Source organism: Gambusia affinis, linkage group LG15, assembly GCF_019740435.1.
Source record: "Gambusia affinis linkage group LG15, SWU_Gaff_1.0, whole genome shotgun sequence".
NCBI classification, from domain to species: domain Eukaryota; kingdom Metazoa; phylum Chordata; class Actinopteri; order Cyprinodontiformes; family Poeciliidae; genus Gambusia; species Gambusia affinis.
The window spans coordinates 9,521,243-9,546,513 of NC_057882.1; the positions used below are offsets into that span (position 1 = coordinate 9,521,243).

Genomic DNA, 25,271 nt, shown 5'->3' on the forward strand with positions numbered 1-25,271 from the left:
AGAAAAAGCGTTGGCGAAGCCACCCTTGATGACGTAGCTAGATAAACTGCATATTAATGTTAGCTAGGATGTGAAAAAACAAAAGTACATGCTCTCTTTCTGCCTTAAAATATGTTAACCACTAAAGGAGTAAAAAATACAGAAACAGGGAACCACGAAGAAACATCTATGATGACCGTTGGAAATCAAATAGAATTCTTACATGGCCAGCGCAAAGACATTATAAGTGCAGTATCACTACTGCAATGTGTAAACAGTAAATTACGGCAACTTCAAAACATACAGTAAGTTACTGTAATGCTATGTACTACACCCATAATGCAATGCAAATTACAGTAACTAATTGTAAAGATGTTTTATGTTAGTTTTACTGGGCATTTTGTGGTATTTAGCTGTAAAAAAATACAGTAAAGGCTAACAGTGCAAGACATTATAAATACAGTACCACTACTGCAATGTGTAAACAGTAAAATACTGCAACTTCAAAACATACAGTAAGTTACTGTAATACTATGTCCTTTACCCATAATGCAATGCAAATTACAGTAACTAATTGTAAAGATGTTTTATGTTAGTTTTACTGGGCATTTTGCGGTATTTAGCTGTAGAAAATACAGCAAAGGCTAACAGTGTGCATCCTGTCATCACTACACACACGGAAAGATAATAAATAAATAGCATTTCGGCCAAATCTGTATGAAAACATCACTTTGTTCCAAGGCTTGGACCTGTTTGTCCGGGATTTAAGCTCCAACTCCGTTCGAAGAACTTTGTTGGACCCTGATCTCTGACAACCTACAGGACAAAAGACAGAAATCAGCCCTGTGAATATTAACCCATTAAGATACATGATTAAAATAACGTCTGAAAATAACTAAAACCCTTTTCTTCTTTCAAAAGAGTAAATAAAACCAAATTGAGAAGTTAAACTTGCTCTAATTGTATAATAATTTGGGTTCATCTTTATGTCTATTAACGCAAAATACAACAAAAGGAATTATTAGCTCTTTATGAAAAAATGATGCTGATCTAATGCTACATGAAGCCTGAAAGGTAAAAGTTTGAATCAGGCTTGCCTTGAGTAAACCAGCGATCCTTCTGTATGTCTGCGATAACGATTCTCGCATCAGGACAGGGCTGCAGCAATTTGGACAGCAAACCTTTACAAAGGACATTTACAGAAAAATACAAGAATTTAAACTGCAGATTTTAAAACCATAAGAAAGCATGATTATTCCTAGTTATCTAAGCCATCTCGGGCTTTTTGGTTTTTTTTACAAGTTATCCTTTCTTTCTTCGTATTTGGGCAGATACTTTAAACAAAGTACTCTAAACTGAAAAGTTTCGGGGAAACACACATATTGATCTCATTTTAGTGCTCAAACAGGTAATGAGTAACAGACTAGTTTTTGTTTGTCTTTGTACCCCTCACCCCCACCCGAACCTTATCCACTCTGAAATAAATCAGATGTTCCTGCCATTTTATCGCATTTCCAGTTTGTTCTCTCATTAGGCTAAAACATGGGGGCTTCTAGCAACTGGAGCTGGCATGCTGCACTCTTGTGTCTCCTCAGTATTGGTAAGAAACTTATAATTAACATGCAATACCTGCACTTTGTTTATAACTCCAGATTTTCAAGAATGTCCAGGTGTCTCTCTTGTACATTTGAGTGAAATGTATAAAATTTGCTGGACACCACCAGATCCTAAAAGTTTATTTTTACAAATTTAAAAAGTCAGATGCTGGAAATATGGAATGGTCATTATGCGCCTGTAAAATTAACATCCTTGATTTAAGTACAAAAAAATTAGTATAAGGTTTTGACATATTTAACCCCAAAAAAAAGAGTTTATTTATTTATTCAGTGAACATTACTATTGAAATACTGAAGATTACAGTTTCCTGGTAAACCTATGAATGCACCAGTTTCAATTGTTTTTGGCAATCAATCACTAATGATAATATTAATAACATTAATAAATAACACTATTATTATTACTGACTTTTATATAGAAAGAATTTTGAAGTGCAAATGTTAAAAAAATAACTACGTATATGTTTTAGAGAAAATGAAAAAGTAACAAATACATAAATAAATAATAAAAAGACAACAAAAATTAATACAGGAATTCTCAATTCCTGTTTTACTTCCTGTAAGTAAGACACTTACAGGAAGTAAGTGTCTTACTTTTTGTTAAAAGTAGGGGCAGAAATCGAACCCAGGATCTTCTAGCTGCAAGGCAACAGCTCTACAAACTACACCACTGTACAGCCATTATATTATATTATATTATATTATATTATATTATATTATATTATATTATATTATATTATATTATATTATATTATATTATATTATATTATATTATATTATATTATATTATGGAACTTCAAGCTCTCCTTGGATGAAAGCCATTCCATACTGTGAAGCATATGCCATGTAGTTGTGTGCCTATTTTTGTGTTTAACAAACACAAAAACGCTGAACCAAAAAACAAAAATGTCTGTCTGTTTGCATAGGTGCTGAGGTTCTTTGTGATTGCACTGACCGTGGTATACAAATCGAGGGAGGTAATTTTACACTGACCAAGGAGCTGAAGAAAGGCAGCTTACTCATCTACAGCTGTAACGAGGGATACTACCCGTACCCTCATTTGAACCGCATCTGCCAGGAAAACGGCTCCTGGAAACCAGCACCCAAGAGGTTTCCACCACAGAGATGCAAAGGTGAGCGCCACAACTTTCAGTGATTCATAATTTACGCCAGACTTCATCAAAGTAACAACTCTGACTCCTCTTTGCTGATTTTCCTGAAGTTGTTGAATGCCCTGATCCGAATGTTCTGGAGAATGGAAACGTCTCTCCTCCTGAGGTCCAGTACGTTGTGGGGAATGAGACTTCATATGACTGTTACCCTGGATACACACTGAGAGGATCATCCAAACGGATTTGCTTACCAAATGGGAAGTGGAGTGGCTCCACTCCAATCTGCAGCCGTGATTGTAAGTCTTGAGCAACATTTCATTGGTTTTTGCTTTGCTTTGTTTTGCTTACTTTTTCGGTGCATGGAGAATTTACTATGAATTAAATGGGGTAAGAATTAGTATTTGAGACAGGATTAGACTTTAGGATGTGATAACATCTGAAAACAAAGAAGAAGTGACCATCCTCATTAATGCAGCTTTCAAACATGGTGCTAGCCAACAGAGTTAAGGTTGAAAACATAGGGCGTGCTGTGGTGGTGCAGAGAGCTAGCACGCCCCACGCCTGGAGGCCCTGGTCCTCGGTCCTCGACGCGGATGTCACGGGTTCGACTCCCAGTCCCAACAACCTTCGCTGCATGTCTTCCCCCCTCTCCTCGCCCTCCTTCCTGTCTGCCTACTGTCGCAAAAAATACGAGCCACTAGCACCGCAAAAACTCTTTGGAGGAAAAAAAAAAGGGTTGAAAACATGTAATAGAGAGTACACTACATCAATACATTTCAGGAAATAAGACCTCAAACCTTTTATACCCTTTTAGAAAGAACAGTCGGGAACTGAGTTTCATTTGTTTTTCCCCAGCTGGTGCTGCCTGTCCTGATCCTGGAGTCCCACCTGGAGCCTCAAGAGCAGGAAATATGTTTGAGATTGATGACAAAGTGATATACACCTGCAATAGCGGACTGTTTTTGGTGGGCTCTAAGGAAAGAGTGTGTCTGGAGAATGGCCAGTGGACCGGGACGGAGCCAGCATGCTACTGTAAGATTTGTTAATTTTATATTAATAGTTATTAAATAATTTGTTCCTTAGATACAGAGCTACTTTAAAATGAAGTCATCTTGTTTAATTCGTCCTGTGAATGACTGAATACAGTGTGAAGTGCTTTGGACTGGAGTCTTCTGAACCAAATAAAGCCCTATGGAGCTTTTGCACGTGACGTCACGCTGTCCAGAACTCCACCCACTCCACCATGACGGAAGTCAACATGCGCACCTTTAAAATTAGTTTAAAACAGACTGGTTGCCTTATATCGCTTCTCTTTAGTTAATCTCACTTTAAAAATGGTCACTGGGCCCTGCGCGGTCGGTTGGACAAACAGATAAGGATAGAAACAAAACATGTAATTTTATCTCATAACTTTTAATGAGGAGAGATATGGCGACCATGGACAGCTGCTGTCAATAATAATGACTGTCAGCCCTCGGTGAAATCACGGATTTGCATCGAACACTTTTTACAAGGAAATAAGATTACCGGTCATATACTTTATAAGTACGTATGATTAAAAAGACATCACTTATGGGGAAGGTACGCGTCTAACCATTAGTAACCATGGAGACAATGCCACACTGTCATGTAGCCTAGCATGCATAAAAAAAACCCAAAAAACTGATTAGCATCTTGTCTCTTGTATGTTTTTAAGGCTGCTCCACTGTAAAGGGAAACGCTGTTTATGACGTAGGAATATAATGATGTGTTGTGAATTCAGGGAAAGTCATTAACTTGATTAACACGTCAGGAGGGAGGAGGTATGGGTCGGTTTCTAAGCTATTTCCAACTTTTAGAAATACCGCCGTCTATGAGCCCCAACCAGGTGTGTTACGTTCACAGACAAATTAAATTGACTAGAACAAGTAGAAGCCATGAATAAACTGGCAAAAATAATTTTGGAAAACAATTTCAGTGGCTATGTTCAATACTCCCGTCCCTCTCTTCCGACGTCCATTATGGTACGTGCAATGATTAGTGACGTAGTTGAAAAGGGTCAATACCCAACTTTCATACACACCTTTTTTGAAAAGACCAACCAAACGTTATATTTTTTTGCCTGTACTTCTTTTGTTTTGGTCAACAAAATTCTTTTCCCCCTAGATCTTTAAATCTGCATTACTGAATTAAATTGTGTTTTATTTTGCTGCTATTTCTTTCAGATAAGCACACATTTGATACCCCACAAGAGGTTGCAGAATCATTTGGAGGTGCCATTAAAGGCACCCTCACCATTACACAATCTCTTAGTAAGTTCCTGGACTTTATCTTATGACAATATTTGAAACTATAACTGTGATATATTAGAAACGAGTGTCTTACGTTTTGTTAAGCTTGACTAAGAGTGACATGACATATGGCATGACAAAAAGATATTTATTGCTAGTTATTCCTGATTGCACATGTAAAACAACTGTATGAACGTGGCTCATTCATAAAACCTCTCGTTACACAGATGATACCCAAGAAGGGAGATATATCAGGATTTCAAAAAGTGGGACTCTCAACATCTACATAGGTGTGGACATTTCTGAAAGCATAGGAAAAGATGATTTTGAGAAGGCAAGAGACGCTGTCGTAACTCTGATTAAAAAGGTAAGGACGTCTTTAAAGAAAAAAAAGATGTCAGTTGTATTTTTAGGAGAGCAAACAAATGTGACAAAAACCTTTGAGGAATATTCTTGTCTGAAATAAAAATAACCGTGAGGATTCTGATACACAAAATGAAAACCCACACGTAAACCTGGCAGTATTTATGGCTTTAAAACATTTCTTCAGCAGCAGAATAATTTAAAAGATATTCTTCCCTGCATTACTGTAGGCGTTCCAAAATTACAAAATATTTATTTTCCTTGCATCGCCCCTTTTTAAAGTTGCAATGCAAAACTTGTCACGGTGTTAGAATAAACTCACAAAGCATTTGTGCAGTCCACAATAATGATCGGCATCATAATCTTTACTGTTCATCAAAAAAATTGCGCTAAAGACCGAGACATTTAGGTGTCATCAGCCGGTCATATTAAAAGTTTTATATTATTTTCTAATGGAAAGGTCAACTGCCTTAGAGCTCCCTCTGCCTTACGATGCGCTGAGTGTGCAGAGACTCAGCAGCATAGTGCTTGGACTGCAGTTATTCTATGATGGCTCTGCTGACTGCGGGTGGAGTTTAGGGGTCTGAGGACGCTCACAGGGTGAGACCACAGACTGCTGTTGATGGGCGCTGGCAATAAATATGCTGAGCTCTTAAAGGAGGTTAGAAACGTAGCAGTTGGTGCTACTAGGTCTGGACATGTATTCAATCTTTGAAATTAATCAAAAGACATGTTATAGCACAGAGAGGACAATTTTTACATGCAAATGAGAATCCGTCTTTCTAAAAATACTCAGTTGGGTCTGGTTGTGTGTGAAGCTTTTATTCAGTGCTTCCACGCACTTATAGGCTCATTTGACATACAGTTTCTTGTTCCCTTTGGCTGCCACAACAGCAGCCCATTAGAGGTAAATTTAATTATGAATTACAAATCATAATCTTGACTGATGTTCCTTGGCGCGAGGCCCTTGGCCCGTTGTCAAAGTCCGCTTCTGGAAAAGCACCCAGCTGATAAATGGATAGCTTTCTCTATAGAATTACAACCCTAAGCAATTTAAAGTATCAGTAACTTGCTAGATTAACAAAGCATTTCACAGCAATTGTTCAGGTTAACTTGTGCTCGTAAAGATGTGTGTGACGTTTACACAGGACCGCCGCACCTCAACTGTTGTTGTTTTCCACAGATCGCCTCCTTCAGTGTGTCTCCAAACTACGACATCGTCTTCTTCTCATCCGAAGTATACAGGGTCGTCAACATTCTCGATTTTTTCAGTGCCAACGTGGAACTTAATAAAGTCATAGAAGACCTGGAAACATTTAAAATAGAAAGTGAGTCTACCCCGAGCACAAGATAATGGTTATAAAACGGTTTTAAATACGTACCTGGACTCTGGTTTAACATCTGTGTTTTTGTGGCGTTTGGTTTAAAGACAAAAACACTGGAACAGATCTGAACCTGGTCTTCAAAAGCTTTGAGAACCAGATGGCTTATATAAAGCAACGAGCTGGAGAGGAGGGATTTAAAGCTCATCGGCATGTCCTGATCCTTTTCACAGATGGTAACAAGCCCACATCACACATAGTGCTTGCAAACACACGTCAACCTTCCACAGTTTATTGATATCCTTGGTAACAAGTCGTTTCTTTTCTTGTTACTTTGTAAATCCACAACAACATTAAAAGAAGATATGTTTTCACACATATCTAGGGATATCAATAAACATATATGTTTTTTTACATCTGAAACTTTTACAAGCAAGACCTTTTCCACAGGTGCGTATAACATGGGTGGTTCTCCTGAGCCTGCTGTTGCCAGAATAAAGAACATGGTCTATATGAATCACACTGTGGAGAACCATGTCGGCACAAGAGACGACTTTCTTGGTAAGTTTAGTTCCGTTTTTATTTGACCGATTAACAAAATAAATAGTGCTTAGTGTTCATGCCTTTCAAAATCTTTAATAAATCTAAAACTGAAAAGTGTTGCTTGCATTTGTATTCAACCCCTCGTGAGTCAATAGTTTCAACTTCTGACAGGTTTTCATCAAAGATTGGTCTATATTTTGCTCCTTCCATCAGTCAAGCTTCTCAGTGTCTTCTAAAAACAATACCTTTCCATGATGCTTCAAAAGATATGAAAAAAAATAAATAAAAAAAATAATTCCCTTCAAAATTATGCACTAATGCATGTTTGTTCAGTACACTGTTGTACACTGTTGTAAATATTATCGACCCAGGGAGGCTGAATTATATGTCTGAGCACTTTCTAGATATTAATTTGTAATAAAAAAACAAAGAATTTAAAACAGTGTACCACTTTCTACAATTTCACAATCATGCACTATTTTGAATTGGTGCGTAAAATCTCAAGAAAATACACTTAAGTTTGTTGCAATGTGGCCTAATTTAAAAATGCTAAAGGGGTATGAATACTTTTGCAGGGCGCTTTACTATCTGCAATGTGAACAAAACACAAACTTACAAAGTAACATCGTTTTGCAGACATCTATATCTTCGCCATCGGGAGTGACATCTTTGATGACGACCTGCAGCCCCTCACTGTAGGAACAGGAGGACGTCATTATTTCAGGTTGCTAAAAAACGAAGAATTACAGGAGACCTTTGATTCAATAATTGGTGAGTCAACTTTGAAAAGGGAAAGCTGTAAAAAGCCTCTGTTTTATTTTTTATTCAGTTGTGTGTGTGTGTGTGTGTGTGTGTTTGCGTGGGCTTGTGCGTGTGTGTGCGTGTGTGTGTGTGTGTGTGCTGGTATAGTTCCCGTAATTCTTCATTTAGCACTAATTTAGCTCAGGGGAGGTAAGTGATCTTAAATGGGACTCTGAATTGTTCTCTAGTTTCCCAAAGTAGTAAGGAAGAGAGCTGTTTTCTTCTGATGGGGGTGGATGTGATGAAGCCCCTCGGTAGACCTGAGTGGATTATTTTAATTTAATGCTATAGGTCTAAATTTGTTATTTTTGTATTTCCTTTACAGTTTAAATATTTATTTTTAATTTCTAAATGCTGTCCGTTTGTTTACCGTTTACATTAACCATGTATTTGTTTGTTCTGCTCATTGCAGATGAAAGCGAAGTTGTAGGCATGTGTGGCCTGCACATGGATTATGAAAGGGAGGAGAGTAGAGAAAGCCAAAGGAAAAGATATCCATGGTGGGCGTTTGTTACTGTCCAGGTGAATAATTGAGCAATTTAGTTAATTAATCATACAGCAAAATAGCATTAAGATGCCATGAAATATATTTGTTGCAGCACCATTTATCTATGGTTCTGTTAGAGTTATGTGACATCTTTATTTTAGCAAAAAGCCACGTTGGTTTAACAGCATACACTTTCTCCACTGCCTGTTCTGTACAGGTAGCGGGACGAATATCAGAAAATTGCTTAGGGTCACTGGTGTCGCCGGACTTTGTCCTGACTGCTGCCCATTGCTTCGCCTCTGTTGGTTCGCTACAGGATATAGTAGTTGAAATTGACAATGGACGGGGCAGCCTAAGTAAATATTAATGACTTTCCTTCTCAAGATGGAACTGCTGCTTGTTCTTCCTCTGCTCTTTCATTCACTTCATGCAGCACTAACAGATGTCTCCTACCACAGGTTTTGCAGGGAGCTCTAAGTGTACACTTGGCTGCTTGGTGATTTCCACAACGCCAACACTTATTATTTGTTTTAATCCATGTCACCTTCTGTTCTTTGGTCAAAGTCTTAAAGTTAGAACAGTTGTTCAGGAAGTGCTTGTCGTTGTCATAATAAGGACAGTAGGCCATAACCTTCTCTTTCTCCTTTGACCTGTTGACAGGAGATGCAGGTGGTGCTGCTACGCTATTTGATCCAGAGACCTTCTCAGTGCCCAGGAGGATAGTAGCAGCCTTACTTGAGGGCTTGGGAGTGCGCTTGGTATCAGGCTTCTTGCTAAATGACTCCTCTCTCTTGGGGGGCTTCATGCCGTCTTCCTGAATTTCTAGCTCATATTCTAGCCAATCAGCAAAGTCCATGAGGGTAGGAATGGCAACTCTCAGTGGGTGGATAAATCTCTTAAAGCTGGCATTGAGGTCATAGGGAAGTTTACTTAAGAGTCTTGAAACATGAGAGCCGCAGACTAACTCGATTTGACCTCTTTGCCCTAGTTGTTCCAACATGCCGACTAGTGACCGCACGTTGAGGGCAAACAGACGAAAACTCCTAACATCACCACTGCGTATATTTGGTCCATCCATTAACTCTGCAATCCGTTGCACTGCAAGCTTGTGGGGCTGTCCATACATCTTCGTGAGAGCCAGCATTGTATCAGTGTAAGGTTGCCTTGAGTTGCAGTATGAGTCTGCTACAAGTGAAGCTTCCTCACACTGGAGGTGATCAGTGAGGATCTGGTACTTGTATCTTTCTGTAGCATCGCTTGGTAATAGATTCTCTAAGGCAATCTTCATACGTGCAAACTCTCTGGGATCTGGTGATGTAAATCTGGGGATGGTGGGCTTCGGCCCCCTGTATGTGGTCTCTCTCTGTGGCTCATTAAATCCGGGAGCTTGGAAAAATGTAGAATCTCTATGTGAATAGGAAGATGCGCTTTGCTGCGGTGTGTCTGCGTAGTACAGGCTGTGAGTCAAACCACCGGATGTTTGAGAAACTCTAGGTTTAGTGAAATCTAATCGCAGGTTTCTTCGTGAGCTGTATGTTGGATATTGTAGCTGCTGGTATGCTGGAGAATCAGTAGGGGGTTGGTAAGGTCCATAACCGCCACTATAAACACTTTGAGGTGGAGGAGGTGGGAGCAGAGGCTGATGGGATGCTGGCTGGGACTGTAAAGCAACCATCAGGCTCTGAAACTGTTTACGAAGCTCAGCATTTTCTTGGCGCATCTCTTGGAGAGCAGCACTGAACTCAGGAACTTGGTTGGTCTGCTGCTCCCCGGTGACTTGCCCCATAGATTGACAAAGCTCTAGTTCTTGCTCCTCATCATCCCCCAGGCTCATCATGTCGAAGCTCTGGCTAATAGGTGGTGATAGAGATCTGGTAGTTGTACACCCTAGTGCCCTCTGCTCCACTGATAACTCCCCTGCAGCTGCTGTCCGGAATCTACTCTGAGCTCCAGGTCCACTTAAGTCATAATCTGACAGGTAGGAAGGAACTGACATTCGTCGTTTGGGTTGAGTGTCCAATGCCTTTGACTCTTGGTTCTGCATTCTTAAACAGCAATCTGCTCTCCTGCTCGAAGGACCATTAAAACTTAGGGAATTTGTTTGCTGGTGGAAAGTTCAGATCACTGTGGTGAGTCCGGTCAGAACTCCAAAGAAACGCAGAGTCGCACTCCAGGAATTTCAACTTGTACTTGCTGTTTATTTTCAACTTGTAACCGTGTGTATGGTTTTTCTAGAAAGACAGACAATAATACAAAATCAGTGTCCGAATATTTCCCAACAAATGACTGAACTAGTATTACCCATGCTAAACAACTGCAATGTTAATAACTACAAACATCTCGTTTCTAGATAAATACACTGCACGAGAAAGAAAACCACGTTTTGTAGCTCTTACGCGCACACGTGTACGAAGCATGCTATCAATTAAGGGTAAACTGACATATTCTCTTGAATAAACAATGTCACCCACCCTCCCGACATTACTTACTTACATTTCACGCACACACATCGGGAGAAGGTGACAACAAACTGCAAACAGCAAGATGGAATACACAACTGCGAACGGTAAAAACTCTGCAGCTCCTTTTTTCCCTTTTTCTCCCCTTCTTCGTCTGCATGCTGCTCACCGGTGCTCTAAGCTCCGCCCCTTAAAGGGCTCAACATAGGAGACTACCAAGCAGCCTTTTTCACACTGTGTATACAGCAAACTGTAATTAAGAGACTTCAAAGGCTTACTATTGAATGTACATATGTTTCTACCAAAGAACTGCATTGAACTTTGTTTTTTGAAGTGTAGCTTTCTTCTAAAAACATTTTTTTTAACAAATTAGCCCAATGGCTGTTTAAAGATGGCACACTTTCTTTTCTTCTTTTTCTGAAAAAGTGTAGTCTCATGGAGCAAGCCATTTTATAGATTTAGTAAAAGTTTTATAGAGAAAGACTGTCAAGTAATGATTTGAGTCAAAATGGAGGCCCCTTACAAATTATTGTGTTCTGAATTAACAGAGGACATTCTGTTAAAGACTTACCGTGAGCAACTCAATTTCCTAACAAAGAAGAACCTGCTGGTAAAAGAAAAAACCGTCTACGCCAAACTTGGAGAAAACGTAAGTTTTATATAAATGAGACGCTTTGTTTGCCAACATTATGTCTCTTTGATGCTTGAATGGTTTATTGCAGAGAGATTTGTGCATCAAAAAAGCTCTTGCGGCACCAGGAATCAACACAAACGACGAAAGGGTTGCTGTGACCGATAACTTCTTGTGCACCGGTGGTGTGTCTGAGTACAGAGATCACATAGGATGCAGAGGTGTGTGTACTCTTATCACTTTTCAACATGATTAACAACGGTGGTCCAGTTTGGTAACTCTGTCTGTTGAAAACTCTTGGGACAGGGGATTCTGGTGGTGCTGTGTTCAAGAACTTCAACCAGCGGACAATCCAGGTAAAGAGTCATGTGCAGCAAATGTGTCAGAAAGTTATTTATCGTCATAAACATGGAGTAAAAGGAACAAAGTAACAACGGAGATGACAAATTTGTTTCTTCTTCACAGATTGGAGTGGTCAGCTGGGGAACACACGATCTGTGCAACCCCACGGACAAATACATTGAGTCCACTGCTGAGTCCAGAGATTTCCATATCAATCTGTTTAGAATGATTCCTTTTCTTTCTCAGAACCTTGGAGATGATAGTCAAGATTACACAGCACTGAAATTCCTGAAAAACTGAGCATAACTGCACGCTATAATTGGATCATAACATAAAATGTGCACTTAAGGCATTTTAAACTCACACATTTGCTCTCTTCTCAGACTTTGACCTTTGGGTTATACCCCACATGAGAGGGCATTCAGTGTTTATGTAACGTTTGAAAATAAATGTTCCCTCTATTAACGAATGAATGATTATGTGTCTGTCAAATCAGGTTTTAATGTATGTTCTGCTGTTTCAAAGATGCAGATAATCTGGAAAATAACTATACTTTGGATTAAAGCTATCATTGTATTTTACTTGTTGTCATTTTGTTTATAGAAAGTTGGGCTTTCTCATTCTTCGCATCTAAAGGTAATTATTTTTTGGGTGGCTGAGAAAAATCACCTGCAGGATTTGCCGTAACGTTTTTTTTTTTTTTCAGCTGAAAAAACAAAACAAAACTATAAAGTGATTATTTTTTAAGCAAATAGTGAATACTCAAGAGTCAGCACACAGCTTCATCTTTTTATTTTCATTCAACAATCCATTTAAAGCCAAATGGATTTCCTCCATTTAGCCTTAAAATACAAAATGGAAACAGTCGTCCATGATTTTTTCATTTGAGTGTAAACCACTGCCCCAAATGGCCTCAGGGAGATGGTTCTTTTTTTTATTTATTTTTTTTTATCAGATGTTGCACAAATCATGACTTTCCAAGACAAACTAACAAATAGACATCAGTTCCCACAAATGACCAACCAAATCGGAGTCCTTGGATGACCCAACAAGAGCTGCACAGAAGAGTCAACAAGAGAAGCAGCCAATGCAGAGCAAAGGGACATGAACTACAAATTGTGACTCTGAGGATGATTAGGAAAAAATATACAACAGTTATTTGATAAAGGTCTTGTTGACTAAAGAAAATGTGTTTTTATGTGGTGATCAGTCAAGGTTCATCTTTGTTAGAATCTTATTAAATTAAGGAAAACCCCGATCAATTTAAAAAAAAAAAAAAAATCACCTTAATTTCCATAAGTTGTTTGAAAGGATCTAGAATCTGATTTAGTAACGGATTTTGATGCATGATGATGTAGACTTGGGACTATTTAAATCTTGAACCATCAAGGTGACTTAAAATCCTAAATAAAAAAAATTTAAAGAACTACAAAATGTTTTGTAAGCAATATCAAAAACAATATTCATATTCTGATAGCTATCTTAACTATAGCTAACATAAAAAGCTTTATGTTTTTTTATACTGCTTTTGTTGTAGCTTGAGTTTTACCTTTGGCAGGAAGTTTCTAAACATTTTGTTCTTACAACTTGACTACTTAACAACAGAGCTTTTTCATTTATTTTCTCAATATATTCAAATTAACAGACTGCTTATCTTTTATCTATATGTAGAAAGGTAAACAGTTTCTCCACTCCAAATGACCATTTCTTAAACAATTCTCTTTTCCAAAATTGAAAATGAGAAAAGGAGCACTTTGAGGAATTGCTCCAGCCCTTAAAAGGTTTCATCCAAACTCTTTTATGGCTGCTCAGCTCTTGCTGATAAAGCTTTCCAGCTCGCTCTCCCCCCTCCGGGTCAGTGAGTCAAGCCCCATTTCCAGCTCCCGGTGCAGACGTACGCAATGCGGACACTCCATTTGGCCGCGTGCCACGGCCAGCTCATTTAAATTAAATTTAGTGGAGAGTTATTCTTTTGCGTAATTAGGTTTTTCTTTTTGCTCTTTATGGCCGTGAGATGAAACGATACTGAATTTGTCAGCTGTTGTATTTTTACAACCCCGACACAAACAAGGCAATTACATCAAGAATGATTTGTTGCGGTTGGAGCCATTTCATTGCTTCGAATTATTTTTGTTTTGCCACCCAGCCAGCTTTCAATAATAATAATAGTAATAATAATACAAAAGTACACTTTTGCAAACCTCCGAACTAATGCATATTGGTTGTGGCAGTGTCAGAGAAAATGTAGTTCGGTGTGTGTGCAGCAACGGAGGCATGATGTTCGGCTTCCCCCTGGGAACATTTGTCTGGTTTCCCTCTAACTGCGAGAGAGGGAGGAGGTCAGTGGGATGAGAGAGGATGGCAGAGACAGGAGAAGACGGACTGTGTGCGATGACGGACGAATGGCAGAGGCTTAATTGAATGAAAGCTTCTTCAGGTCTCAGATGCCGTAAACAGGGAGGAAATTTAAACCAGGATCCTACTCTTATTGAATCCCTCCTGAGGGCTCGCTAACCTCTCTGTCTTCTTCTCTATCTGGCTCACAGCTGCCTCATTCTCCGCCTTCTATTTAACCGAAGCTGAACCCTCGGCTTTCACTGAAATCAATCTACACCTAAACTGATTAGCGGTGTTTGGATAGAGCAGCGTGCACGAGCGGCCGTAATTTCAGGCCCCGCTAAGCCCCCTCCTCTCTTCACCGTCTGTGCACTGCTAGCACACACAGCATATTCCTGATGAAGCATCCTGCTGTTTAAACTCTGGCTGATCTGTCTCACTGAGAGCCCTAAATCAACCTTATAGGCCATTTCAGAAATTGCTGCCATTAGGAACTGCATGCATACACGTTTTCCCCTCTTTTGAGCTCTAGAAAAGAAGATAGCATGCATTGAATGCATATTTTTTTGCTGATCCTGTTACTTTAAAATGAAATTGCACAGATAGACAATGAAACTTTATGTGCCTCAACCCTCATGACCTGTTTTCTATTCTTGTGGTAAATATAAATATCAGGTAATGCAAATTTAGCAACTTCTGACTTACTAGTGCGTACAGTAGATGCAAAAGCATTCAAACCCATTAGACTATTTTCACATTTTGCCCCGTTCAAACCTCCAAACCTTAATATGTTTTCTTGAGAGCCAACTCAAAGTAGTGCATGATGGTGAAGAGACTTTTGCGCTCTTCCCTCACTGCCTTTAAATATAATTTTGTGCAACTAACTGCTTTCAGAAGTCATCAAATTAGTAAATATATTCCACCTGTGTGTAATTCAATCTCAGCATTAAGCAGTTCTGTGATGGTCTAATGGGTTTATTGGGGAACATTAAGGAACAAACATCATCATGAAGACCGAAGAACAGGTCAGACAGGTCAGCGAGAAAGTTCTGAAATACTTCAAGCAGAGTTAGATCAGAAGTCAGAATAAATCAGACTCTAAACATCTCTCTGAAGAAATTAAAGGAAATCAACACGTCGCCCCCAGGACAGTGAAAATGGCAAATGACAGTGAAACATGGTGGTGGCAGCATCATACTGCTGGGATGTTTTTCTTCAGCATGGACATTTAAGCCAATCAGCGTTAATAGGCAGATGGATGGAAACATGGCCAAGGCAATCATAAGAAAAGGCTGCAAACGACTTGACCTGAATTTGGAGATTATCTTCCAGGAAAACAGAGACCCTAAAAAAACACAACCTGGCAAAATTGAATGGTTTCAATCAAAGCATATTTAGTAAATGAATGTCTGTGGCACAGCTTGAAAATTAATGGCCAAACAGGCTATTCTTTTAATCTGGCCCAGTTTGTCATGTTGTAAAGAATAGGCATATTTTTCAGCTAATATGCTGCTGACACACATTAATTACCAAAATCAGGTAAAGCCCGATTTGTCTTCAATAATCAGTTAACCTTGTTTTGAAATATACAAATTGATCGAAAATTTGTAAAAGAAACTGAAAACATAATCAGATGTTGAATCAGAGAAATCTAAAGATCTTCCTACCACTGGTGATAAAGTTTAGTGTCAGGGCCTTCCAAATTCAATTGCTATTTACTGAAGCAAAAGCCTCTTTGACTTTAGCTTGATAAGTTATATTTTCGCTAAGTACTGATTTAACCATTTTTAAAAAAAACAAGACAACCCTCCTGTTGTCCTAAAGTAACATTTAGTGGATCTTTGGGGAGTTTTAACACAGTGGCGGGTCATTTTGACCCGAGGACAACAGGACGGTTAAATTCAATTTAAACAGTTGTAAAACTGTGAGATAAATTCACCAGCTTTTCCAGTATAAGTAAAATTGACTAAAACCGTCATAATAATGAAAATGATTCCTTAAGATTCAAAAGGATTTAAAAAAAATGATAATTTTTAGGTTTGTCTTACAACTTGCCTACTTGACTTTACGTAAAAGGTAAGTAAAATAACATTTGATCCAAAAAGTGTATGTGTTCACTTTAAACAGTCAAAGTACTGAAATGAAGAAACACGTTTGAGGGGTAATGAGCCTTTGTGCAACAACACATTTATTACCCCAAAACAAAAAACATGTGGATTAGTAATCAAAACTCCTTTCTTAACCTAATAAAAGGATACATAAATCAGAGACATGGCTAACTCCAATTTATTTTACATTATTTTAAACTTTTTTTTCTTGACATAAGAAAGGTTTCCAACTGATTAAATGCGGTCTGGTTGGACGTCATATTTTTAGTAATTTTTCAGTTTGACATCAAGCTGCTGCAGTGAAAGACGAGTCCAGTTTTACAGCAGAAGCTCCTGTAAAACTAACTGTGCAGAAATGTTTCTCTTATCTTTTATTTCAATACGACAATGAATGCTTAAAAAATGTAATCTAAGTGCACCCACTAATAATAGTTACTGATAACGGTGAGCATCATTTCTGGTTAAAAATCCAGATTGCTTCTGCTACAGTTCTAGACAGATTTTGCTTTTGTTCCATTTGCTTATTGATTTAAAGGAGGTGAAGTCATGTCTTCCCAATTGAGGTAATGCATCTAAATCAAACCTTAACACATATATCCAAGTATGTAAAGTGCATTTCTCAGCTTTCATCCTTACTTTGTTTTTTTTATTCAATAGACATCTTAGATGTCAAACAAAGATCTACGCTGCTTTGCAACCAGTAAGAGTGCTGCAGCCCGGAGGAACTGGGAATAACGTTTTAAATGATCCCTGATCGAGTTAAGAGGGATCGTTTTCATGTAACACTTTTGTAATGATAATATCGAAAGCTTAAGTAATAAAGGAATGAGTGAAATCTGCCTCTTGTCAGCATTTACAATGAGAACCACTTGGGCGATTGGATGTCTAGCGATCAATGTATCCTCTTCTCTTATCATTAAGACTGCTCTTAACAGATTACAGCCCCCCTCCCAAAGATGAAGTCTTTTTCTCCTCCCCTCTCTCTCTGCTCCTCCTTCTGAAACACACACACAGCCTTTTCGCTAGATACAACAGGAGACTTGTCCCTCTTGCCCCGTTTTGTAAAATAAATCACTCTTTGTCTTTTAATTTCAACTTTTCAGAACTTTTTTTTCACACTTCTGTGGAATTTAGATGGACTTTCTGGATTTGTTCGAACCGATTTGACGACCTGACAGATGAACAGAAATGAAAAGGACGAAACTTCAGTTGAAGTTCTGGTAGAAAATTGAAAATAGTAAATGAAGATGGTGATAAGTGCCTTTTTTCTTCTGCTCTTTTGTGTTCATCCGTCTGCAGCAGCAAGCGTCATTACAGGTAAGCTACTCTTAAAAACACACAACACAAAGTCAAGAACATTTGAATGACTCTGAGGATCTGTTTTGTTTTCGCCTTCTGAACTCTAAACTGGACCTCGATTCCTGAAGCAGACATATTTGAAGCGAGAGGTACACAGACAACATATACAGCATGCATCTCAGTATATGTTTGCCTCACTGTTAGAAACCAGTAAAGAAAAGGTCCCACGTGTTTACTTGACATCTCTTTTTTTCTGTGTCTCGGTCCAGGCCAAAGAGTGTGCAAGACAGGAAAAGGGAAACCTTGTTACAAGCTGGCCTATTTCTCAGAGCTGCGCTGGAAGTTGAACTTTGAGGAGGCAGAGAGAGCTTGCAAACGCGACGGAGGCCAGCTGCTGAGCATTGAGTCTGCGTCCGAGCAGAAGGTCGTAGAACAGCTCATCAGAGATCTCCGTCCCACGGACGGAGACTTCTGGATAGGTCTCCGGCGTGGACCGGGACACGAGGACAGCAGCTCGGACTGCTCGTCTCAGTACTACTGGCTGGACGGGAGCAAATCCTCGTTCAGGTAGGAGTGGAGGGGTCAGCAGGGGTCACTCATGGCTTTTTTTTTTTTTATAAGCTCCACACAGTTACAGAATCATTTGATCAGAAACTTGTTTCACTTTCGTTTAGTGCCATCATTACTCCAGCCCATCAAAGTGTTGTCTGGTCCAACAGAGCAGCCGCCACAAATCTTACTCTAAAGAAACCTCAATCTCCGTCTGTTGTCTTCTCTTTATCTGAAATCATGTTGCAGGAGTAAGCTGTCTATCCTGGATATCAATGTGTTTCCAGAACATAAGCCATGTATGAGATTTCCAGTGGGTTCTGGGTCTTCCCCAAATTCTCCTTCCCAACATGCCTAGAAAATCTCCAAATGAAGATGTCCGAGTCACCTAAATTGACTCTAAAGTGTAGTTGCTTTACCCTGAGTTCCCAGATATCAGACTTTCTCCCCTGATTTGTAAGGCTGTGCCTGACCACCTGATGGAGGAAGCTCATTTCAGCCACTTGTGTCTTTTTCCTTCAGGCATGATCTATATGTCATGACCAAGGTCAGGGTCAAGATGTAGACAGTTGGTAAATCGAAAGCTTTGCCTTTTTGCTTTAATCCTTTTTCAAGTCAATACACCAGGCGGAACTTCAATTATGGCACACGAGGTTCCAATCCAATTTCCATCTCCTGTTCCATCCTACCAACATTCATGAACAAAAATACTTGATCTCCTCTGACACCCGACCTGAAGGTAGCAACCTTCATGGACACTGAAGGTACACTGTCTGGACAGTGTCCTTTCACACTGGGGACACCTTCACAAGGTGAGGGAACATGGCTTCATACTTAGAGCAGCTGGCTCTCTCACTCAGCTCTGATCATGCTGAAAGTTATTGCTTGAAGACGAGAACAGAACTATCATGTGCAAAAAGCAAAGATTAATCCAACCAACCACTTTTTTATGATAGTTTCTGTACATGAAAACCAGAGGAAAATTTGGGACCAGGAGCACAGACTTATTTGTGAATAAGGAAACAAACTCTTGTGCTACCATTAAAATCATCCCCCAGCAACTGATAGTCCCACAACAACCTCCACAAAATGTCTCTATGGAAAAAGTTGTAAGCCTTCTCCGGATTCACTAAACGCCTGCGGAAAGGACAATCAGACTTCTTGGCTATTCCACCAAGGTAAAGACCTGTATGAAATTCACAAAGTTCCTCCTGAATGAGTCAGAATTTTCTATTAAATACTCAATAGTCAACTCTCCCAAGGAGGCTGAATAGTGTAAATCCTTTCTAGTTGGAACAAACTCTCTTACGTTCTTTCTTTAAGGGTGTGAACAGCCGTCATACAGCCCTTTATGGAACTCTAAATTGGTTTATCAACTACAACAGCTCGGTCATTTTCAAAGCTTTTTACATTTCAGGATGATTTTTGTCTTATAGGAACCCTGCCGCCCAGAAGCTTCAGATCTGAACTGCCCAAACTCCTTCAAACTTTCTATAAATTTAAATGTGCATGTCTTCCATCTCCGGAGCTGTTAGGTGAAACACAGACGGCTGAGTTACACCCGCTCCGTGGCCATTGAATTGGGTGCACATCAAAATCTAATTGAAATACAACAAGAGGCATTAATCAAGATAACAACACCAACGATGCTGCCAACAGTGAGTTCAATTTGGCAACAAAAAGAGAAACATGCCAGAGACAGGTTATAAAACATGTTTTATTTACTCTAATCCTTCTTGACTTTACCTAGATGATCAGCAGATTTTTCAAACTAAGAGTCTTGGAAAAATAAGGAATACGTGGATTTTATGACCATAACATTTTTGGCCTGGTTTATGAGGCCTGGTTTAGGCTGAATTATACAAACAGAAGCCCTTCATCTAATATAGAATAAATTAAAAGACTTGAACTAAATTCATTTCAACAATCCTCTACTGGTCCTAGAGAACCATCCAGAGGTAAAACAGTGTACAAGATGATTGCATAATATGGGAACAGAGAAATCAAAGGGGCAAAATCAATGTCAAAACAGATTTATTCAAAACTTTTGTTTTTCCAAGCAAAAGTTTCTATCTCAACACTAATGAGTTTCTGCTGCACAACTGATTCCGATCTTTGGTAGTAGATCATAAAACTATTCCAATCACCAATCATTTGGGTTATGAATACAACTGATCAAAATTGACTTTTGTAGATCCTTGGAACCCATTTATCTCTTACATTTGTATTTATCTATCACAAGAAAATGCCCCCAAAACTACGTGAAAATCTCTGGTTATAATGTGACCAAATGCGTAAAGGTCGGCGCTATATGAATACTTTCCCAAGACACTAAATGTGCTCCGACTGTGTGTTTCAGGAACTGGCACATTGATGAGCCGTCGTGCGGCTATGAAGTGTGTGTGGTGATGTATCACCAGCCGTCCGCTCCGGCCGGACACGGTGGACTCTACATGTTCCAGTGGAACGATGACAACTGCGAAACCAAGAACAATTTTATCTGCAAATACACAGGAGGTACAGCTGAAAACAAATTATCTGTTGTTTCACTTTGAATATTTCTAAATTTCTGTCTTTCCGTATTCTTCACAGAAAGGCCACCGTCATCCACTCTGTCTCCCAACTCCAGTCAGAAAGGTAAAGTACATGACAACACATTGATATTGGACATTTATGCTACTTTAAGCAGTATATATATATATGTACAAAGCCTGAGACGTCATTATATTGCAGATGCCTCCCTTCCATCTGCACTCCCATTGGATCCGAGTGACAACAACCAGCAAAGAACAGGTCATTTAAAGTCTGCATTTACTGCCAAAAGTTACACAGTTATAACAAAACGTTAGTTTCTAACATCTGCTTCTGTCTTGTAGCCGTGAATTTAGTTTACGTCATCATCCCCACAATCCCACTAATCCTGCTGCTTCTGACAGTGATGGGAGTTTGCTGCTTCAAAATGCTGCTCAGACGGTGAGAAGCTAAAGCTGAATTGCATAAAAAAAAGACAACACAAAATAAAAATAAGACTCCTTATCAGTTATGCACAGTGCTTGTAATTGTACAAGATAATAAACCTGTTTACGGGACTATTATATTTTGTTTTACTGAAAAGGCAACGTTTGCAGACTTTAAATTTGATGCAGATTTTGAATTTAAAACTTTTTGTTCTTGTGCAGCTCCACAGCTTACCCTTTGTTGCAGCAGTTTTCAAGCTTAAACCAAAAAAGATCATCTCACCTTTCTTAAATACAGCAAGACAATGTAGTTTTTCAATGTAATTTTTCTAAAGAAAGTTCTTTAGAATATGTTTGAGGGGATAAGTCAAGTTTTTTTTAAAGAATGGGGTTTGATGGAGTCATCATTAGTTGTTTGCTAACGTACACAGCAAAAATGTGCAAAGTAAATTCCGGTTGGATAAAGAGCTAATTGTTAGGTAGAGCTTCAAAAGTAGATTTTTGGCATCCTAAAACACACCAAAATCCTAAAAATATCTTAGTAGTTTATGCATATGCCCTATTAAGTAACATTGCTCAATCAGCTGCTAAAATCAGATTGGTGTATTTCCTTAGGTTGTTATTGTTCTACAAGTCCATGCTAAATTACAACCAATGCCAAACTGGCCAATGGGACAGGAAACGTTACCATGTACAACCCACACTGACAAGACAAAACTATCTGATACAAATCCAGAAACGGTGAAGAACAACTCAACAATGTTAACCTGAACAGCTCTGAAATAATTGGTACCGACAAAGCCTTATTTTCACCTCACATGTTTCAGACAGTGACCAGCTTTTCTTGATGCAATGCATTTTGCATAAACTCTTCACATGGTCAAGATATAAAACTGAGATCTGACTGGTGTCTACTGCAAGCAAAATATTGTCAACTGCCAATTATCCTAGAGAACCCTGATTCAAAAAGATATTTAACCAACATGTAAATGCATCAACCCAAGTGATTAGAGTTAATTGTTTTAAAAGTACAGTTTTGAATAGGCTTTATTACTTTGGGTGTTTTCCTTATCCTTATGTGTGACACAGAAGGAGGAACGTACAGAAATCAGAAGTATGCCAAACAGATCCCAGTCCAACCACTACAGACGTCTACAACGTCATCCGCTCCCAGAAGGACGATGACCTGGTTTCTGCTCGCCCGCAAACAAAGAACACCTCCTTTTTGTGCTCCTCTCCGGACACGCCGACGGGCGACTACGACAACGTTGGTGGACGGGACACCGAAAGCGGCTTCGTAACCCTTGCTAGCACAGAGAGCGACTTTCTGAACTTTGACCTCAACGACCTCAGCCTGGGGCGTCAGCGCACCCGTGACTTTTATGACAGCAGCTTGGGACGCTCGGCTAAGAGGGTTCTGGCCGACGGCAGTCTGGGTCGCACCAAAAACAGGGAGTATTACGACAGGAGCCTGGGCCGCCGCACCACGAAGAGCGAGCATTACAGCGGCACTGTGTATGGAGACCACGGCCTATTTGACAGCAGCATCAGAGCAGGCACTGACTTGTATGATGCCAGACTCAAAGCTGGTGGTCAAGCGGGAAAGGTTGACCTCTACCAGACATACGTTACCAGCGGTAGGCACGAGGCGTTTCAAACCAGTCTGGGAACGTACGCAAACCGGAAGTCCTTCCACACAAACCTGGACTGCTACAGAAACGGCCTGAATCTTGACAGTGGAGGGAGGTACTTCAATGAGCAGGAATGGATAAAAAGAGAGAGATACTGATTTTTCACTCGAGTCTGCTCACACCACTGTAAGGGTGACTGAACAGGAATAAAAGAATGGACATAATTTGTGCATGTGCAAGACCTGATTGCTTTTTTGTTTTTGTTTTTTATGTAAGGTTGAAAATACTAATTTTGTTTCTACTCCAACCCTTACTTTGTCAGTCATATGGATATTGAAGTTTGGTCCTTTCAGTCAGACACATTTAAATAGTTAAAGCTTCTTATGTTGCCATGTGTCTTGGCATATCTGATGAATAACGCTCAGGATGATGCGTATGTTTAGGAACATTAAGTCCTGTCGTGTGTCTGATGTGATTCATATTTGCGTAGTGACTTTGTTATATGATGAAGATGTAAAATTCAATTTAAACCTGCATCAGAAGAGAGTTTACAGTGCAGGGGGAACTATTTGTCCCCTTACAGATTTAATAAAGTTTTGCTTTAAATTAGACAAAGATAACCTACGTAGCTAGAAAATTAAGATTATTATGGTGAGATAATTTATAAAAAGAAAAGGTAATCCAAATTAACCCAGCGTTAATTTGGATTACCTTTGTTCATCAGTTTAGATCTGGAAAGGGATACTATGCTTTTTCAACAGCCCTGGGACTCCAGCGAATCCCAGTGAAAACCATCATCCACAAATGAAGAAAACAATACAGTGGTGAACCAAAACTCCTTCAGGATTTCCTCAGTGATTCTTCTGGGTCATAAAAGAACCCACAACAACATTTAAAGCAGAATCCTGAGACAAAAAAACCCTGTATTGCTGATCAGACAGGACACAAGGCCAGTCGCAAGTTTGTCAAACATGCATGATGATCCCCAAGACTCCTGGGAAAATATGAAGTAGCAAACTGAGATTTTAGTGACACCCAAACATGGTGTTGCTGTGTGATATTTTGTGGTTATTTTTTGCTATTTTAGGACCTAAAGGGGCAAAATTCCTTCCCAGGAATTGAGGTCATCATTTAAAAACTGCATTTTGTATTTAATCCTGTTTTCTTTTTCTGAAATTAAAATTCATTCTATTTAGAAAAATAAGTAAGAGTCGGAAATGGCTAAAAGACATAACAGTACCAGATATTTCACATCTGGTATGTGAAATAGTTTTTTACAGCACCAGATGAATTCATTTATGAAAGCCTAAATCGGCAAATATTTATCATCTGAAATAAGAAAGTATTTGCCTAAAACAATCAGCAACCAGATGTGAGTGGATCTTCATCAGTACAGACAGTGCATCTGCATAACACAACATGAGGGTCGTTTGAGTTTTCTTAGCATCAATTTAGTTAAAATCCTGCATTCTGTGCTGCCTATGTTGGTTAGAGATGAGATTGGGATGCATAGAACAACAATCCTAATATGTAAAAGCTTTGTATCTTCTTTTAGCATTTAAATATAACCTCAGCTGACCTATTTTCACTGGTCATTTGGGGTTTAGGGATTAAAAAGTCTGAGTGTGGATCTCGTGACGCTGTAATCCATCTCTCCTCTCACCTTGAGCTTCGCTGCTCCTGTACCGTGTAATCTCATCTCTCTAACATGAATATGCCGGCTCTTGCTGGTAGAGGGTTTTTAAAAGAAAACAATGCTTGGAAAATTTAAAACAACTTATTTTGATCCCTTTTTAAGTCTATTTTCAGTTCGGTAATGATATGATGGAATGCTAACTTGATGAAGTCTAAATCATATCTCAGGACCTTATCTGATCCACTCACATCAAGGGAGACAGCTCATCGATTAATAATATGAAAAGTGACAAAAATTAAAATATGCAACTTTCAGAGGCAGCTGATGCTATTTGAAGAAGAAAAAAAAATAGATTTGATCAAGTTCAAGATCTTTAAAAGAGAAGCTTTCAAAAAACATGTAAGAGCCTGTTTGCATGAACTTGTCATGCAGCCCTTGCTTTGTCACTCAAAATATTGATGTCATGGATAATTGCGTTCAGTGCCTGAAAAACTTTTGTTTTAAAACCAGACGCACTTCAGACCAAACTATAAACTGTTTATATGTATTGTGTTTTTGGATACTGCCTTAAATTGTGAGATGTCACAAAACTGTTGTGTGATTTATCATTATCCTTTGCCTACAGAGTCGGTTCAAACGTGGATCCTGCTCTGAATTCAGACGAAGTGGCTCCAGCCTCGCCATACATAACAGCATGAAATTGAAGAGAATGAAAGAATGCATTTTCACTATTATTTTAGAATGTGTAATCCTTTGACAACTCTCCTGCAAGTGAGATGAGTTTGTATGGTTGCCCCATGAAAACATCTTTAAATAAAATGATTAGAAA

At 39.1% G+C, this 25,271-nt stretch overlaps 3 protein-coding genes across 5 annotated transcripts; all 3 read left to right on the forward strand.

Moving 5' to 3' along the window:
• Positions 1-1,442: 1,442 nt before the first annotated feature.
• Positions 1,443-8,863, forward strand: LOC122844417 (complement factor B-like). Its single transcript, XM_044139812.1, has 12 exons — positions 1,443-1,579; positions 2,522-2,728; positions 2,818-3,003; positions 3,563-3,739; positions 4,912-4,998; positions 5,205-5,344; positions 6,524-6,668; positions 6,770-6,898; positions 7,113-7,223; positions 7,842-7,976; positions 8,419-8,528; positions 8,711-8,863. Exons 1-12 carry the CDS (start codon positions 1,522-1,524, stop codon positions 8,858-8,860), a joined length of 1,635 nt encoding a protein of 544 aa, XP_043995747.1. The 5' UTR covers positions 1,443-1,521; the 3' UTR covers positions 8,861-8,863.
• Positions 8,864-11,281: 2,418 nt separating this feature from the next.
• LOC122844418 (complement factor B-like) lies at positions 11,282-12,506 on the forward strand. The gene is made up of 4 exons (XM_044139813.1): positions 11,282-11,601; positions 11,675-11,804; positions 11,890-11,939; positions 12,049-12,506. Exons 1-4 carry the CDS (start codon positions 11,461-11,463, stop codon positions 12,223-12,225), a joined length of 498 nt encoding a protein of 165 aa, XP_043995748.1. The 5' UTR covers positions 11,282-11,460; the 3' UTR covers positions 12,226-12,506.
• Positions 12,507-16,539: 4,033 nt separating this feature from the next.
• layna (layilin a) lies at positions 16,540-25,146 on the forward strand. Of its 3 annotated transcripts, XM_044139817.1 has the most exons (9): positions 16,540-17,687; positions 17,798-17,818; positions 17,939-18,236; positions 20,578-20,735; positions 20,811-20,855; positions 20,952-21,011; positions 21,095-21,191; positions 22,265-22,992; positions 25,068-25,146. In XM_044139817.1, the coding sequence occupies exons 1-8, from the start codon at positions 17,612-17,614 to the stop codon at positions 22,962-22,964; spliced, it is 1,455 nt and encodes a 484-aa protein (XP_043995752.1). In that variant the 5' UTR covers positions 16,540-17,611; the 3' UTR covers positions 22,965-22,992; positions 25,068-25,146. The 3 variants fall into 3 exon arrangements, with proteins under 3 accessions (XP_043995752.1, XP_043995751.1, XP_043995753.1); XM_044139816.1 differs by lacking the exon at positions 25,068-25,146 and having other exon boundaries at positions 22,265-23,030; XM_044139818.1 differs by lacking the exon at positions 25,068-25,146 and having other exon boundaries at positions 17,801-17,818; positions 22,265-23,030.
• Positions 25,147-25,271: the final 125 nt, after the last annotated feature.